Below are 17,302 nucleotides of genomic sequence, written 5' to 3' on the forward strand. Positions count from 1 at the left end.
ATTCAGGCAGAGCAAAGAGAAGAGTTAAACTAAAAGTCTTTTTTCTAATCAGGTTTAAAACTCTCAGGTCTGACCTTCATCGAAAATGAAAGGGCGGGTCCATGATGCGTTCTTTTCCCTTTTTTTCAAATGGAAACGCCATCTCAGTCATTGGCAAAAAGCAGTGACATAGGTTACCAAAGTAAGCAAATCAATAAGGTGATGAATAATGTGAACGCTAGCACTAGCTGAGTCAAAGTCAGCTGTGTTAAGTTTGGAAATAACTGAAAGGGGTTAGTTTGGATTTTTTGAAGTGGGGTTGTATTTATACTCCCGTGTTCTGCGAGTTAAAATGACTGCTTTTATGAATGGAGTCTGGTGGCTTTGAAGAGAGTGATATAACAGCTTCAGTTCCCTGTCAGAAAGGGCTGTCTGACGGTGAGGTAGTGGAAAAACGTATTTTAAGCACCTAAAATAATCAATATCAGTTTAAGTGTACGCTATATTTAGAATATTTTCACCGCTTTACCTTTACTTTTTCACTCTCCTTTCTGACAGGAGAGTGAAGCTGTTTTATTGCCGTCTTCAAAGCCACCAGACTCCATTAAAAAAAACAGTAATTTGACCTCTCACAACACAAGAGTTGCTGGTCTACCGCTGCATCCATCGCTAAGTCTGTTTGTGTTATTGTGTGATTTTTGGATCCGAACTAACGTGGCGTCCACAGCAGGACATTACTTAGCTTCCGTGCCGGTACTCCTGCCTGCTTCTCCAAACTGGGAGCATTCTGACTTCCAAACAATTTACTATAATACACACTGACTATGAATAAGGATATATGCATATATACTGCATGTAGAACGTCATCATGCTGAAAGCCTCGTCAGGTCACATAGGAAAACGTTTTTAGATGGCATTTTGATGCTAAAACATACGTACTTCGGATGTGAATACATAAGGGACTACTGTGAAGCTACAGAATGATATATAAACCTCAACAAAAACAAAACAATATAACGGACCTGCCCTTTAAGTTTATACTGCATTAGCGATTATTTTCAAATGTCAGTTTATAGATTAGATTATTACCTTCCAGGAAGCCACCAATTTCCAAAGTTTTCAATAAAATAGGAAACTTAATATATAAATACTTAAAGATCCCTTTGAAGTAAATGGGGGTTGGTTTACAAACTCTCACACTCCCATGAAGTCATATGCTCACTACTTCCCAAACACATGCATCTTTGCTAAAACATTACTATTAAAACACTTCGGACACGTTCGGACACGTCCGGACTCGCACGGACAGGCGCGTCTGCTCAAGCCTGTGACTGTTTATGCGGAAGTGTTTTAAATATTAAGGTTTTAGCAAAGATGCATGTGTTTGGGAAGTAGTCAGCATACGACTGGATACATGAGACTTGGATTATACTGTACGAATTGTGTTCGAATTTGTAAACGTATGTTTTTATATAGTTTTGCTTTTGTTAAACGCGACCCTCATTTACTTCAATTCATCAAGACTCCTCTCCGTTTGTTTGATTCTTCGTTCACCACGGAGGCATGAGAGAAAAACAAAGTTTTTTACAAGAATTCTAAGTAAAACAGGGTGAGTTATTGATATACAAATGGTCATTTTGTGGGTGAAGTGTTCCTTTAAATCTTCCTCCTTGAATGCTCCAATAAATAACATAAAACAGTCTCATACAGTATTGTTTAAACATTAACAGAAATGTCTAAAAGCAGTGATGCAATTTGTTGTTAACTGGCTCAAACATGTCAAAACCACCAGCATGACTCAAGTTAACCTGCTATTCCATGTTCCAGGGCTTAACAGGAGTCTTTGGGATGTAGTTAATTCATAAAAAGCAGCTTTATAAACAAAAATGAGCCAATAATCAGAAGCCTGATGGCACATTTCAATGAGTGACCGTAGTGATAAACAGGCCTATTAGTCCTAACAAACAGGATATCTTTAACTGCGGGTGGCTCGTATAATTTCATTGCAGAAGTTTGCTTTCCCATTAAGGCAAATTGTCCATTGAAGAGCACTCATACTACTCTCCTACTGTTAGATGGACAACGGCGGGGACAGAGAGGCCTGTTGTTTTCTAGGAAATGAGTTAACAATGAGACGTAATGGGCTGTTGTGAATGGCTCATATCCTTTTCACTGCTGTGAGTATGCATCATTAAAAACTTCAGCTAAACTTTTATCATGACTGATGAGCCTCTCAGAGACGGGCTGCTTTATTGACTTCCCATCAGGGGCGGGAATACGTCCAACAAATAGACGATCTTTACGATCATTAAATCTTGTTAATTACTGAAGCTAGTGTTTGATAAAAGAAAGCACTTATCAAACAGGTGTGTGTCCTCCGTCAGTGTGTTTGTCACGAGAGAAAGTAATTTAGCTTAACAAACAAAAGTACGTTCTCTCACCTAAAATAAACAGGATCTCTACAAGGATGTCGCTGACGCTGGGCGGGCTTCGTGGGGCGGTGCTGCTCCCTTCGTCCCGCACTCCCACCACGGTGAAACACACGTTGTAGGGCACGGTGACGGCCACGTAGAAGGTCGCCAGCAGGATCAACCAATCCCAGCCGGCCTTGAAGGTCCCATAGTGGAGCAGGATGAAGCGGGATTTCTGGATGGCTGCTACCTTGTATTCCGGGATCGGAGGCTTGTCCCCGAACATGTTCTGGATTAGATTACAGGGAGAGAGAAAGAGGTTAACACCACCTCTCTCTTTCTCTTGTTCACGTTTTTAAACGTGTTCTTATGTTCACTGAACCTCTTCAAGCTCATGTAGTGCAGACAGGTGTTATGAAAACCCACAAAAGTCTAATAGAAATTCTAGTCAAGATCCCAAGGTCTCCAACAATACCAAGTACAAGTGAGCTGTGTGTCAGGTAGAATTACAGCGTGTATAATCAAATATTTCACAGGACATTTAGAGTTTTTCATGCAACAGTGCAGCCGTAAAAACTGCACTTCACTCATTTTAAGTGTGTTATATCGCAGAGTTTTCATTCAGTGTTGGAAAAAGCAGAAATAAAATGATGTCAAATACTGTGGCATTTTGTCCGTCATCATCTTGGATTTTGCACGGGCAACGCCATGGTGGCGACATGTCCATCACAAGGTAACCCCGCCCTAAAGCATCCCCTGCTTTATGGTCTATTTGACTCTAAATGGGACCATAATTTACTAAATGAACATCCTGCTGTATTGAAGAAGACTTGAAACTAGCGATTGAGGCCATAAACTCATGTTTACAATGTTTACTGAGGTAATAAATCAAGAGAGAAGTAGGCTCATTTTCTCATAGACTTCTATACAATCAGACTTCTTTTAGCAACCAGAGGAGTCGCCCCCTGCTGGCTGTTAGAAAGAATGCAAGTTTGAGGTACTTCAGCTTCACTTCTCAGACCCCAGAGGTTGCCCACTGATCCCTTATAATATATAATCCCTCAATAAGTGGGCGTCACACTTGCAGGATGTAAACTGCACAGGTCTGCATGTTTGTTTTATCACTGACATCAGCGAAATGCAGCACTTTTACCCCAAAGTCAAACAGAAGTGAGCAACACACTCCAGATGACCTTCATACTGTACCATCTGTCAGGGTGGGTGGACTGCAGCAGATCTACCACAACGCTAGACCTTGTTGTTTGGTTTAAGAAACATCTTGGGGAAAAAACAAACTTCTTTTTATTGTAAAGTAGCATATAACCTTTCTTATGCCATCTGGAGTCTTTGAAGAATCTGGATTCTTTGTTGTTGAACAACCTGTAGGGATTTTAACGATTGGCTTGTACTATATTTATCCTTCCCTCTGTGACTTGAATGTAATCATCAGTGCAAAAGTCTCAAAAGTAACAATAATGATTGCATGAGAAGCAGTCTGCCGCTAGTTTGGTATGCAATACATTATCTGGCAAACAAACATCTTATAAATATAATGAACCTGTGTGGTGACTGAGCATGAATGCAGAGAAACTTACATTGTTGAGCTTCAGTTTGCTCTTGTCTTGTTTCTGCAGGTGTCCTGACAGGTGGTAGAGGACAGCTCTGCTACGGCGGCGGTTGGAGTTGAAGCCTGGAGGGCGAGTTACCTGATGCACCTCCAGACCCGTCTCCTCGTCTGTGGAGGAGATGGGAACATGTTGAGCCACAATCCACAACACAGGGGGAGAATTAAGACCGAGCTCTGTGTCGGTTGAAACACTCTGAGCCAAGAGACAGTGCTTTTGGGGTTAATACCATTTGTTACACAGATTTGGTCCTACATTTAACCATTTTTTTAACCACTCAAGAACTGATAAAAATTAAAAATTCAAGCAAATCCAAGCTACCAGATTCTTAGTGCAGTACACATCACAGGAGACAGAGGACGACAATATAGACGGAAAGGGAAGAGGGAGACAAAGGAGGATTTAAATGGCTTCTATTTCTGATTCATCACTGAGACGAGACTATAAACATTAACCCTCTGACACCCGCCATAGACGTGCTTTTGTCTTTTTTAGGGGGGTACAGGGGGTCTTTAGGGGGAGACAGCAGGTCAACAAAGACAAACAAAGCTTGCAACCTGAAGAGTCATTTGAGATGCAGTAAATAAAAAATAAATAAAAAACATGATTTAATTACTTAAAATAAATTGTGAAAGTGTATAAGTGTTTAGCACACTATGATGGGAGTATGTGATGACCATTCCCATGCTTTATTTTGTCTCATGCTGCAGTAATGTTTGGGTTGATACCATTTGTTACACAGATTTGGTGGTAAATTTAACCATTTTTTACCACTCGAGAATTGATACAAAATTGTCAATAATCCCTCCAAAATACCACATTAAGACACCAAGATCTTGAGGAACACCAGAGCTAAAGCCATGCTGGGATTTGGAATAAAAAACTTTTGACATTTGGAGATTTCTGCAAGAATTGCATTTTTCAGCGTTTTGGATGGCAAACACTTCTGTTCTGGAAACTGCTCAGAAACCCCCTTATTGTCAATCTGGCTAGGAAAGCCATCCATCCTCTGAATGCTCTAGGTCTCTAGTTTGTGGCTGTAAAGTTTAATGAGGCTGTGATTATCCTAGAGGTCACCACAGGTCATTTTATACAGTGAGGTCAAGTTTCAAAAAATGGTTTCACTACAATGAAATGGCTACTGTGGGGATTAAGATCATCACACATGAATACAGTTGGGCTCTTTGGATCCACAAGAGTCTCAGCTTTACAGTGATACCCAATTTATGTAATTCCAACACTGTTTAGGGACCCCAGTATGCAGAAATATTCAAATACATCATTGTTAGAATAGACGAAAATGACACATTCATACTGCTTTCAAAAAACTGCATGTGATTATCATAAAGTGGGCATGTCTGTAAAGGGGAGACTCGTGGGTACCCATAGAACCCATTTTCATTCACATATCTGGAGGTCAGAGGTCAAGAGACCCCTTTTGAAAATGGCCATACCAGTTTTTCCTCACCAAAATTAACTTTGGAGCGTTATTTAGCCTCCTTCCTGACAAGCTTAGCATGACATGGATTCCTTAGGTCTTTTAGTTTCATACCAACTCTAGCTTCAAGAGGGTTTTAACTGCTATATTTTATAAGTCAGATGCAGAGAAAGACATCAACTGTATGTTCCCACCTCATGCAAATCAGCTTATACCATGACGCTGTCTCAGTAAAGCAGCCTACAGTGTCACGTGGCTCTCTTTGTAAACGTGTTTCAGAGTGGAAGTCCCTGTGTATTAGATCGTAACTCCTCTGTGCCAGCTCTCTACTCCGTTGTACACATGCTGCTCCACTGTTTGTGTAAATATTTAATGTCATATTGACCTGCTGTCTGCCCTCGTGGCTTTTTATCGACTAAACAGGGAGTTCTTTAGGTAGCATTCGATGCTCTGGGCTCTGCTCCAGATCCGTATTTACAGAACAGAATCAATGATGAAAACATGATAAAGATCAGGTAAGGTAGAGAAGGAAAAATGACACAGAGAAGTAGAGCAGGTAGATTCATAAGTAAAGGGAGTTGTTTTCTGTTAAGCCATCATCAACGACGGAAAGTCTTTTCTTGTTCTCTCCATTTCCACTGTACATTTCCTATTATGATTGTCCCTCTGTCCGTCTATAATATGATGCCATGCTTGGCAACCCCTGTAACCAAATCATTTTCATATTCAGACAGTAAATTTGATTTGTTCATCGTATCTAGGGAGGATTTCAAACAGCATGGAGAGACTAACCACTGTCACTGGGACTCTTTCTTTCTCTCCGTATGTACTGTGAAGTTGGCGGTTATTCACAAATCCATTATTATGAATAAACATGTGGCATAAACACAGTGTATGTTTTCAGCAACCCAGTCTAACGGGAAGGCATATACTGTAAACAGCATGATATTACAAGGAGGACGCATTTTAGGCTTTTCGTGTGTCATTTGTACGCCACGTAACAAAACAACAGTCCGAAGTTAGGCTTAGGCAACAAAATCACTTTGTTAGGTTAAGGAAAAACGTCATGGTCGGGCTTAAAACAGGTGCGTAAACTAAGTAAAATATGTGCAGAAACAACGTAACACAGGTAGGTATGGAAATAAATGTCACAAACGTAACTTACAAAACAAAACACCGGTCTCCTGTATGAAAGTTGTTGTGTTTGTTGACCCGTTTTAACATTACTCTAATACCTGTAGGGACATCATTCCACTGTTTTGTTGCTGTAACTTAACTGAAAAGGCAGTTTGAGTAACGTAAATTTTGTTGACCCATCAGAGTCTGCTCTTTCCTCTTCCCTCGTCCCTTTGCTGCTCTGGAGCGTCACCGGCCAGCTGGCGAGCGAGCTACGCCCGGGGCGATTGTGGAGCTTTTGAACTCCAAAAAGGCAGATAAACAGGTTCCCGTTAATTTATAACGGACATTTGTGTTGTGATATTTAAACAAACTATCTGTCAACGAGGAAATAAAAGCCTCTCGTCTACAGACCGGTCTCTAGAGAGAGCTTCAGCCAGCTCATAGCGGTCTGTGAGAGTGACCGCCCGGCTGGCGAGGTAGCGACCCCGGCAGGCGCTATAGCAAACTGTCACGGCAGTTTGTGGAGCTTCTAAACTCCAAATGTTAGATTCGCCGTCTAATATCGTCAAACTGCCAATATTCTAAATCTACACAGTTGATTTCTCGCCTCAAACATTTTCAGAAGTGAATTCAGTGATGAAATAGCTACGAAAAATGTAAAAGACATTTAGCCTGTGACGTTCCAACGCTTTGCATTGTGGGATATAGTACGCGAGGTGACCGGTCCGATGCATACTGTACTGTAGATTTAGCTTTTGTTCGCGTACTGCATACTACATTTTGGCCAAATCAGTGCGTACTACTAATATAGTATGAGGTTTTGAATACAGCCCCTATGTAGGAGCTCATTCTAAGCTAACGGAAACACAACGATTCTTATTATCAGGTAATTATACACTGATGAAAACATAGTCATGAATATTATATTGCATTTCTGCTAATAGATCCCCTAAAATCCTACACACTGCTCCTTAGAGACATCTTGTTTCCAGTCTTTGTGCTAAGCTAACCGGCTGCTGGCTGCAGATACACATTCAGCACACAGAGAGGGGAGAGTTGTATTGATTATCATCTAACTCACGATCGTTCCCAAATGTCAAACTATTGCTTTAAGGGAAACATAAACACACTGATTCACCCAGGAGGTGGAAGCTGGAACACTCTGAGATATTAGGGTCATTGTTCCACCTGTAAAGGTGTTCAACCAAATTCATTTGTAGAGAAAGGTGCTGACCATTCTGACCTGCCGCTGCTCCACATGCATTTGCTGTTGGCGGATATGGGAATGCAATATAAGGGAGGAGATGGTATTTACACGCCTTAGGGGTGCTGTGATTACTGATAGAGCTGCTTTTCAGAATATACAGTGTGTTCTCTGGGGGAGCCTGCGTGTGCTAGTGGGGGAAATGGGCTGGCTATACACTTTAAATTATTAATACAGTCAATTAACACAGCGTGCATGTGTGTGTGTGTGAGCAAGTTCTAGGGCATAGCAGTGTGTGTCTGCACTTTTTGTGAGTGTTTATGGGCACAATTCGCTTTCTATGTCTTTTTCTGTCCCTCTCAATCTCCTTCCGTCTCACCAACCGATGCTGCGTTTCAGAAAAAAGCACATCACGCTGCGCTAAGTGCCAAAAATGAGACACTCATCCAGTCAGCAGACTCCCACTAAGAAGCAGAAGCAGGTAAATGGGATTGTTGGTGTCACATCATAAAATGTCAAAGTCTCACTTTTTCCCCTCTGACATTTTGTTCTCACATCAAGACGTGCTTAAATTAGCCAAAACCTGAAGGTTATGTTAACCCCCTGGGAACCGTGGGCCATCTCAACTGACTTTACTGTCTTTCAGAGGCTGTAGCAGGTTCAGTTTTAGAGCTAGAGTGAAGTTACAGATATCATATGAAACTAGAAAAACCTAAGGAGTCATCAAGCACGTCATCGTTGGGAAGGAGGTTAAATAACGCTCCAAATCTGAGCCAAATTTAGTCAAGGAAAAACTGGCATGGCCATTTTCAAAGGGATCCGTTGACCTCTGACCTCAAGATATGTAAATGAAAATGGGTTCTATGGGTACCCACGAGTCTCCCCTTTACAGACACGCCCAATTTATGATAATCACATTCAGTTTGGGGCAAAAAAACATGCAGTTTCTTGAATGAAGTATAAATGTGTTATTTCCGTCTATTCTAACAATGATGTATCTGAATATTTCTGCATACTGGGGTTCCTAAACAGTGTTGGAATTGGGTATCACTGTAAAGCTGAGACTCTTGTAGAACCAATGAGCTCAACTATATTCATGTGTGATGATGTTAGTCCCCATAGGAGCCATTTCATTGTAGTGAGACCATTTTTTTAAATTTGACCTCACTGTATAAAATGACCTGTGGTGACCTCTAGGATAATCACAGCCTCATGAAACTTTACAGTCACAAACTACAGACCTAGAGCATTCAGAGGATGGATAAGTTTTTTTTTTGTTGCAGTTTCCACAACAGAAGTGCTCGCCATCCAATCGCTGAAAAATTTAATTCTTGAAGTAATCTCCAATTTTCTTGATACCAAATCACATCATGGCTTTAGCTATGGTGTTCCTCAAGGTCTTGGTGTCTTAATGTGGTATTTTGGAGGGATTATTGATAATTTTTATCAATTCTCCAGTGGTAAAAAATGGTTACATTTGGCACCAAATCTGTGTAACAAATGGTTCAACCCTAAAACTGCTGCAACAACTTATGAGACACAAGTGAGCAATTCATTAATTCATGTTTATTTTCTGATTTATGACTAGAACAACTTGACACTTCGTGCTGAGCTGCATCTCAAATTAATCTTCAGGTTCCCAGCTTTCAGATGTGGTACACCACCTCTACGTGACATCTACTGCTGACTTGCTATCTCCCCCTAAACACCCCCTGTACCCCCCTAAAAAAGACAAAAACATGTCTATGGCGGGTCTCAGAGGGTTAATGTTATAGTCGTGTCTCGGTGATGAATCAGAAATAGAAGCCATTTATCTCCTCCTTTGTCTCTCTCTTCCCGTTCCGTCTATTTTGTTGTCCTCTGTCCCCTGTGGTGTGTGCTGCACTCCGAATCTGGAAATGTAATAACTCATGCGGTCTGTAAAACACAGCCGGAGCATATCAAAGCAGGCTTCAGTCATTTCGGCGGCGAGGCAATGAGATATTCAGCCAAAAGAGAGAGCCTGTGCAAGTGGGGGAAAATTGGGTAAGTGATTTCAAGCAGGTGCTCTTTTCCACCAGGAAGCACTACAGACAGCAGCTCTGAAAGCCAGTCTAAAGAAAACTCAAATTTTAAACACTCCACTTCATCTTAAGAGTCTTGATTACTCTGCTTCTCTCAGCGTCTCCCTACATTCCACTGTCGAGCTCTCTGTAGTGAACTCAGCTGGCAACAGGATATTTGGAAGTTAAAAAAAGTAATGTTAATGTCTGTAATAACTGTGTATTCAATGTTTTCAACACAGTGATTCAAGACGTTCCCTTCACGGGCTCAACACACACCTCTAAAAACCTGCTCTTTCAGCTTTGCATGCTGGGATTTCTCACTCTGTTTTCACAGGAGAACGAAAAACAAACAGCTCGAAACCTCCTGAACAGCTCTGAGCAGGACCTGAATGAGGGTCGATCAATAGTGTGAGCTCTGAGGAAAATACAACCGAGCAACCAAACACATTTACAACTGGTCAAATGTTATGTCAGGAAGGTGAACGCGCTAAAAAAAAGGAACCTAATAATGGAGGGGGACTAACCTGGCTTGGACCTCACTTCATAAATCCTACAGGTGCAGTATCCTGGTGAATTATAGTTTATATTCTAGCACTGCAGGATAGAAGCTAAGCCTTCAAGGTGTTCAGAAGATCTATGATATATAAGAGACAAAATACCATCCATGCCTGCTAGAATGACACACAGAAGCATTTTCTGATGTGATGGAAGGACGACATAACTTCTCTGTGCCTTTCAAAAACATTATCACTGCTTGAAAATAAATATTTTGTGACAAAGCTACTGTATGGATAATTAAGGTTAAAGAAAGGATCCTGGTTTGGCTTAAAATAAGTACTTTGTTAAGGTTCACTGCATTTCCACCAGATCCGGTGACGGAGGGCGTCTCAATGCTTTCCATTAATGTTCTATTAATAGCCAGTGCATGGTGGGAGTGTTGTGGTGAGTTGGAGAGGGTCTGTATTTGCATGAAGTTGAAAATTCTCAACTTTATGCTAATGAGTCTGTACAGCGCGACGCGTCCGGCTCACGAAACTTGGACGGAGCTGTCAAAATAGGCGATCTAGTTCTAAAATTAAACCAGATTCAGCAGTGGCATCGCTTATTTCTCTACTAAAATGTTTTCAGAAGAGGATTTTGGTGGATTGTTTAGACCGAATAACAGAAAGTTTATGAGCAGGCGGGAGGGTAATTAAAATTGTCTTCCAACTATACAACCAAAATGACTGCGTTGTCATGGAGCAAGCTTTCACAGATAGAATATATTGCATTAAAAAATTATGAACTCCAGAGCATGAAGGTTCATTCTTGATCTTTGGAATACTACTTTGACATAAATAATCTCAACTCAAAGTCCATTTAGAGCACTTGCATTTTTCTGGCGCTTTCAGCTGCATCTCATGGTCTTCAGCAATAATGGAATTGGCTTATCAAGAGTGGAACTTGTGATGACAAAGACGGTGGGTCACACTTATGGCAACATTCACAGACTGTGAGTTGCAGTTGAAAGCTAAAACTACAAGACCGGTAAGCAGGTGTTGTTCATATAAACTCACCCGTGTCAGGTCCATGCTCAGAATCCTTCTTGTCAGTGATGTCTTTGTGGGACACGAGGAACAGCACCACCTCACCCTTTTCATTCTTAATGGGGACGATGTCCAGAAGACACCAGAACTGTGCACCTGGAGAGAGAGAGAGAACACAAACACAAACATACAGTCAATGCATCTTTTCCACCCAAATGTACATTATGATGTACCTGGCACAATAACATCATCATTCATCACCTCAATATAAATGACATGACAAGGCTGCTCGATTATGGCAAAAACAAATTATTTTTGATAAATATTGAGATCATAATTATTTAACAAGATTTCTCATTGACTTCGGAAACATCATGCATTTAAAAGGAAAATGCAACCTACATTTTAAAGTTAAATGCATCACTTTGGTGCATTTTTAGAGCAAAATTAAGATGCTAGATTTCTGAAAAGCTTTGTGCACTTGGTTGTAGGTCTATAGATAGGAATGGTGACGACACGGCAAAAAAGTCCCACCCCACAAAGCATGGTAAACGAGACGGGGGTCCATGTTTCAAGATGGGTTGGGTGGGTTTGCCGATAGAAGCACTGAGAACAGTCCACCCCGGTTGTTGCACGAGAGAGGGCACAGCGAGGGCACATCAAGCACTAAGATGCGAGGTCTGGGCGAGGGGTGCTGTAAAGCTTCACCTAGACTGTCGTGGTGCATCGCCATGGAGGAAATGCACCCGCGAGGGCCAGCCAGCACCAGGGAGAGGTCCCACGAGGGGACTGAGCGGGGCGAAAGCATACCACTGTAAAGGAAATGGGTGCGCAGGACTTATAACACGAGATAAAACAAAACCGTCATTGCAAAACGGCATAATAAATACTTTATGTTGATTATCTTGTTTTATAATTGTTGGAAGCCAACATGATAATTGAAATTGAAATTTGATTAATTGCACTGCCCTCTGTCATTACAAATAATATTCAGAGGTAAACTAATTGCTTACGGTCACACACTCCACAAAGAGATGTGTTACACTTGAGAATGAGAGTCCGTATGGAAGATATACATGTGAGTGAGTTAGTTATAAGGAAAGCAGGCTGAGCTCTTATGATTAAATCCCTGTGATTTACTGCATGTTATGTGAATACATATTGTCTAGGGTACAGACCTGGCCCTCAGGACACACATGGACTTCAAATTAGGCGCTCAGGAGAGAGAGTTCAATAAAAGTGAAACAATGAAAGAAATATAAGGATGAGTCAGTCAATATTCCCCTCACCATCCCATAGTTTGTACATTATTCATGAGTAGAAATGATGTGTTGAGACCAGTTGAGAGGCTACCACACGTTCTTTACATTCAGGGGTAGCATGTGCTGCCTGCAGCTGTAATGAGACTCACTGTTCAAAGCGGCTCTTCAGCCTGCATTTCTGTTTTCACCTACACAGTTATGATTCACAGGATCCCCCCATGTGAGTAGTGCAGTGTGGAGAAGGAGATTGCAGGAAGTATAGATTCACTTTAAAGCTCCACAAGTGTGCGTGCCTCAACTGTAAACTAGAATACCACAGACAACACTTACACCTTCGATAGGCTGTATGAGATTCTTGCAACGGGAGCTTTTGGGCTCTGATCACATTTGTTTCCACCGCAGAACATGCATCATTTAAACTATTTGTGTTTGTGATGATATTACTAAGAAGAGTCTAGCAGATGTTTAGAATCTGAATGAAATCAGTGTTGGTGTTTTAACGCGATAAGTTGGTAAAAACGATATGATGCAAAAATGATTGTGGCCGTCAAAAGTTTCTTAAATCAACAATTTACCACCAGGCTGAAAGAAGTGATGGTGGGATGTAATCTAGTACATTTACTAAAGCACTTTACTTCAGTACAATTTTGAGGTACTTGTACTTTACTTGAGCATTACCATTTTATGTTACTCTACTCAGTGCTCAAAGTGGGCCGGTACTCACCAGTAGGCAGTACCAGCACTTCTTCATTTTACTCCTTGGCGTACCGTGAATTTTTCTTTCGCTTCAGCACTTCTCACAAGCTGCTGGTACTCTTTTCCGCCCTCTCCATATCAGGTACCCTTTTCCCCTAAAGATTCACAGCGGCAGCGTATTTGCTATTCCCCATATGAACTTGAAAACTACGTGGAGATCATCTGGATGAGCCGATATACGGCACGGGGGAGGTGGGGAGAGAACGAGGGTGCTGTAATTTATCAAAACAATGTTCACGTCCTTTTTGTAAAATAATTAGTGAACTGTTCGTCATAACTTTTTTCATTTTGTGAAAAAATAGAATTATTGAAACATTATTTAAAAGCTTTCAGAATCTGCTCTTTTAGGGCAAACATTTCCAGAAGAATTCAATGTTCAGACGAAGGACGTGTAAATAATAAAATAATCATTTAACTAGTAATAATAATGGTCCAAAATGATGAAAAATTCCTGACTGGGACACTGCTCCTACAACCTGAATGATACCCGACTATACTGTAGGCTACAAATAACACAGGAAAGCACTTTAACTACCAACACTAAACACACCACCGTAACCCTATAATGTTCCAGTTGGACTATTATTGGAGTATTATAGGCCTACTATAGAAGATGCATAGCCCATAAAAAAAAACACAGCTGATGACTGACACAGTATAAAATGCTTAAAGAAGTAATGAATAAATAGGAATAAGAGTTTGCTGATAGAGGTCGATACACACGACAACATGTGAATAACAGAGTACTGGCACTTATTTTTTTCCACTTCAAGCACTGCTTCTACTCTACTACCATTTGGAGGAAAATATTGTCATTTTCATTCCCATTATACCCACTGGACTCGCAATCACATTTTCTGTAACTCTGGCAAAGTGCAATACATCTTTTGCACTTCTAACTCATAATAAAGTCCAAGAGTACACCTCTACATCACTGACACAAGTTAAACCACTAGAGGTTAAGATACTCTTCAAGCTTTACAAACTTGGATCCACATTCACTATAATTAAAAGAAATACACAAAGCATATAATTGAAAACACTGTCACACCAGCTTGGTGGTATAACATAACTTTTCTTAAAGGAGCTGGAATTATTCTATGTGTCTCTTTTCCTAAGCAAATCCCAAGAAAATAACTAAACCAACAATGTGTGAGTCGGTCTCTCAGTAAATTATGACTTCCCTTCTCTGTCTCATTCATTCCTTCTGAAGATGTATTTCTAAAAAAAATCTGGTCACAAATATAAAGTGTTATTACAGTTTTTAGCAAACCTTACATATTGAATTTGTTGGAGACTATTTTCAGCCACGGATTAATAAAAAAATCTGAAAAGTGAAGCCAATGCTGAAGTGCCTTAAACTTGCATTCTCTCTAACAGCCAGCAGGGGGCGACTCCTCTGGTTGCTAAAAGAAGTCTGATTGTATAGAAGTCTATGAGAAAATGAGCCTACTTCTCACTTGATTTAATACCTCAGTAAACATTGTAAACATGAGTTTATGGTCTCAATCTCTAGTTTCAAGTCTTCTTCAATACAGCATGATGTTCATTTAGTAAATGATGGTCCCATTTAGAGTCAAATAGACCATAAAGCAGGAGATGCTTTAGGGCGGGGCTACCTTGTGATTGACAGGTCGCTACCACGGCGTTGTCCGGTCTGGGAGTTGTCCGTGTTTTCGTCTTACAACTTTAACCTTTTCACAGTGTGTTTTCAGTTCATGAAAGTTAATTATAACCTTTTTGGTTGTTTAAAAATGTCTTATTCAAAGTTCGGTTGTACTTGGCGACGGCCAAAATGCCGAACTTGAGGCTTCAAAAGCGTAGTCCACAAATCATTTGGTGGCTACGTCCACTTCTTATATACAGTCTATGGGATTAATACACATTTGATGAACTAGTGAGGACGATGGATGCGGGATTCAGTCAAAATAAACTACAGTGTGTGTGTGTGTGTTCATGGTAATGAGGGATTATGTCACCCAGCAGTGCAACAGTGTGGCTCATTGATGTGTTTTTAATGGAGCTCTACGACACAGGGGAAGAAGATATATCAGGCTTTGATAAACAAACAATACTTGTCAATTCATTGTTGGTTTTGGTCTTTTCATGGGATTTGTTGACATTAAGAAAAATGCTGAATATCGCCCGCCTTATCTTTATCAAACGAGAAAAGTAACCCCCTGCTCGTTGGTACATAAATGCATGAAATCAGGCTAAAACGAGCTGTTTTGGTTTCCTGTTACTCACCTTTAATCTCCGACTCGTGACTTTGTGAGCTGCATGTGGCACGCTGCATACGGTTTCCTGCAACTGTGAGACTAATTCCCCACACAGGATCACGCATGTAAATAATGCATTTAAACGAGCGAGACGACGGCCTCAATAAAAACATCAGCCATATTGAGGCTGTATTTGTCCCTGTTTGACTGGAACACGCTAGTAAACAATAGCAGTACTGAAACAGCATGTACTGTCCTCTGTTCTGCCTCGCCATGCATAACTATGAGCACGGCACAAAGATAAGGAATGAAAGGCTGTCATTAATATATATATATATATGCATTGATTATTTATGATATTATTATTAGAGCACAGCGTTATTACTGACAGAAGGTTATAAAAGGGGTTTGGTGAAGTCTTTGGTATATTAATTTGTCATGTGTGCTTGTTGTTCATTACCAGCCGTGGTTTTGTTTTCACCTTGTGAGTCTGTGTTTGTGTCATCATGGCAAAATGTGGTCCTGGAGACACCTTTGCTGTGTCTCAACTTGCATACTTTTGTACTTACGCCTGCTATTTTGAGTGTCTAAGCGCGTTCACACTGACAAGTATGGCAAAAGGCAGTGCACTATGAGTACCTGGATGGTGTACTCACAACGGTCAACACATTTAGTTTGTTTTGTTCTGAGTACTTTGCGAGGTGTCTATCTGTCTCTGGACAGATTTTGTCAACGTGATAGCGTCACGACCGTACAACATGCAGTCACGAAACTTTACAGGCAGTAGTAGTTGAGATCCAAATGAGTAAGTAATGAGGGTAGGAAGTGGTCCCCCAACACTTTTGAAAGATGGTGTCAATTTGTTTCATGCTTTTTCTTAGAGATATTTTTTTTGTTATTTCCAATCATTCAACATAGAAATATATTTCACTCCCCTGCCAACTTAGCATCTGGGCAGACGTGGAGGAGGAGAGTGAAGTTGTAAATACAGAGCAGGAGGAGGCATCCCAACCAACCCAAGATGAGGAAAAACTCTGGTTACAGGATTACCACACTTTTATTTATTTAGTGTTTTGTCAGCTTTTTGAAATAAAAGATGAGCAAATCCTGAAGGAAAAGTCATGTCATGTTTTGTTTTTGCTATACTCCAAAATACAAATTTGTGTTAACACTGAAATTAACCTTAAAGCTTACAGTATGGTTACTTTAAACCACTTTTAATTAAAACAATTATAGTATCGTGATATATAATTACATATACTGTGATAGAAGATTTTGGCCATATCGCCCACCCCTATTAGCCATGCTATTGTAGCAGCGTGACTCTATGTTTGGAAATGCTGAGGTCTTTGGTGATCCTCTGACTTTTCATCTAGCGTCATCAGATCTTTTTTTTTATTTTTCCGTAACTTTTTAAATATCCAAATTTGTATTCACAGTCATTCTTGGGAATTAATTTGCCTTTAAATCATATTGATATTAATATATTATGATTATGTACTCAGCAGATTAAATGCAATTTTAAAATTGTGCCCGAGGCTTTGGTGAGAGAACTGTTGATCTGAGGGAGCAACTGGATACGAATGTGTTTATTATTTCCCTCGCTCCCCTGGGGAACAGCTGAAATGCTAATGTGAGCTCATGGAGAGCTGATAAAGCATTTCTAATTTGTCGTTTGTATGTGTATTTGTGAGAAACACGCTTTTATAACCCTGTGT

At 40.5% G+C, this 17,302-nt stretch overlaps 1 protein-coding gene across 2 annotated transcripts in view; it reads right to left on the reverse strand.

Annotated features, from left to right (window-relative positions):
• The window catches only part of kcnh3 (potassium voltage-gated channel, subfamily H (eag-related), member 3), a 159,499-nt gene that overhangs the window by 38,589 nt on the left and 103,608 nt on the right, over positions 1–17,302 (reverse strand). For both annotated transcript variants that reach the window (XM_074657691.1, XM_074657690.1), the window contains exons 3-5: positions 11,378–11,503; positions 3,986–4,125; positions 2,421–2,679 (exon numbers count right to left, since the gene is read on the reverse strand). In XM_074657691.1, the coding sequence (XP_074513792.1) occupies positions 2,421–2,679; positions 3,986–4,125; positions 11,378–11,503 (525 nt within the window). The remainder of the gene's footprint in view (positions 1–2,420; positions 2,680–3,985; positions 4,126–11,377; positions 11,504–17,302) is intronic.

Source organism: Sebastes fasciatus, chromosome 14, assembly GCF_043250625.1.
Source record: "Sebastes fasciatus isolate fSebFas1 chromosome 14, fSebFas1.pri, whole genome shotgun sequence".
Classification (NCBI taxonomy): Eukaryota; Metazoa; Chordata; class Actinopteri; order Perciformes; family Sebastidae; genus Sebastes; species Sebastes fasciatus.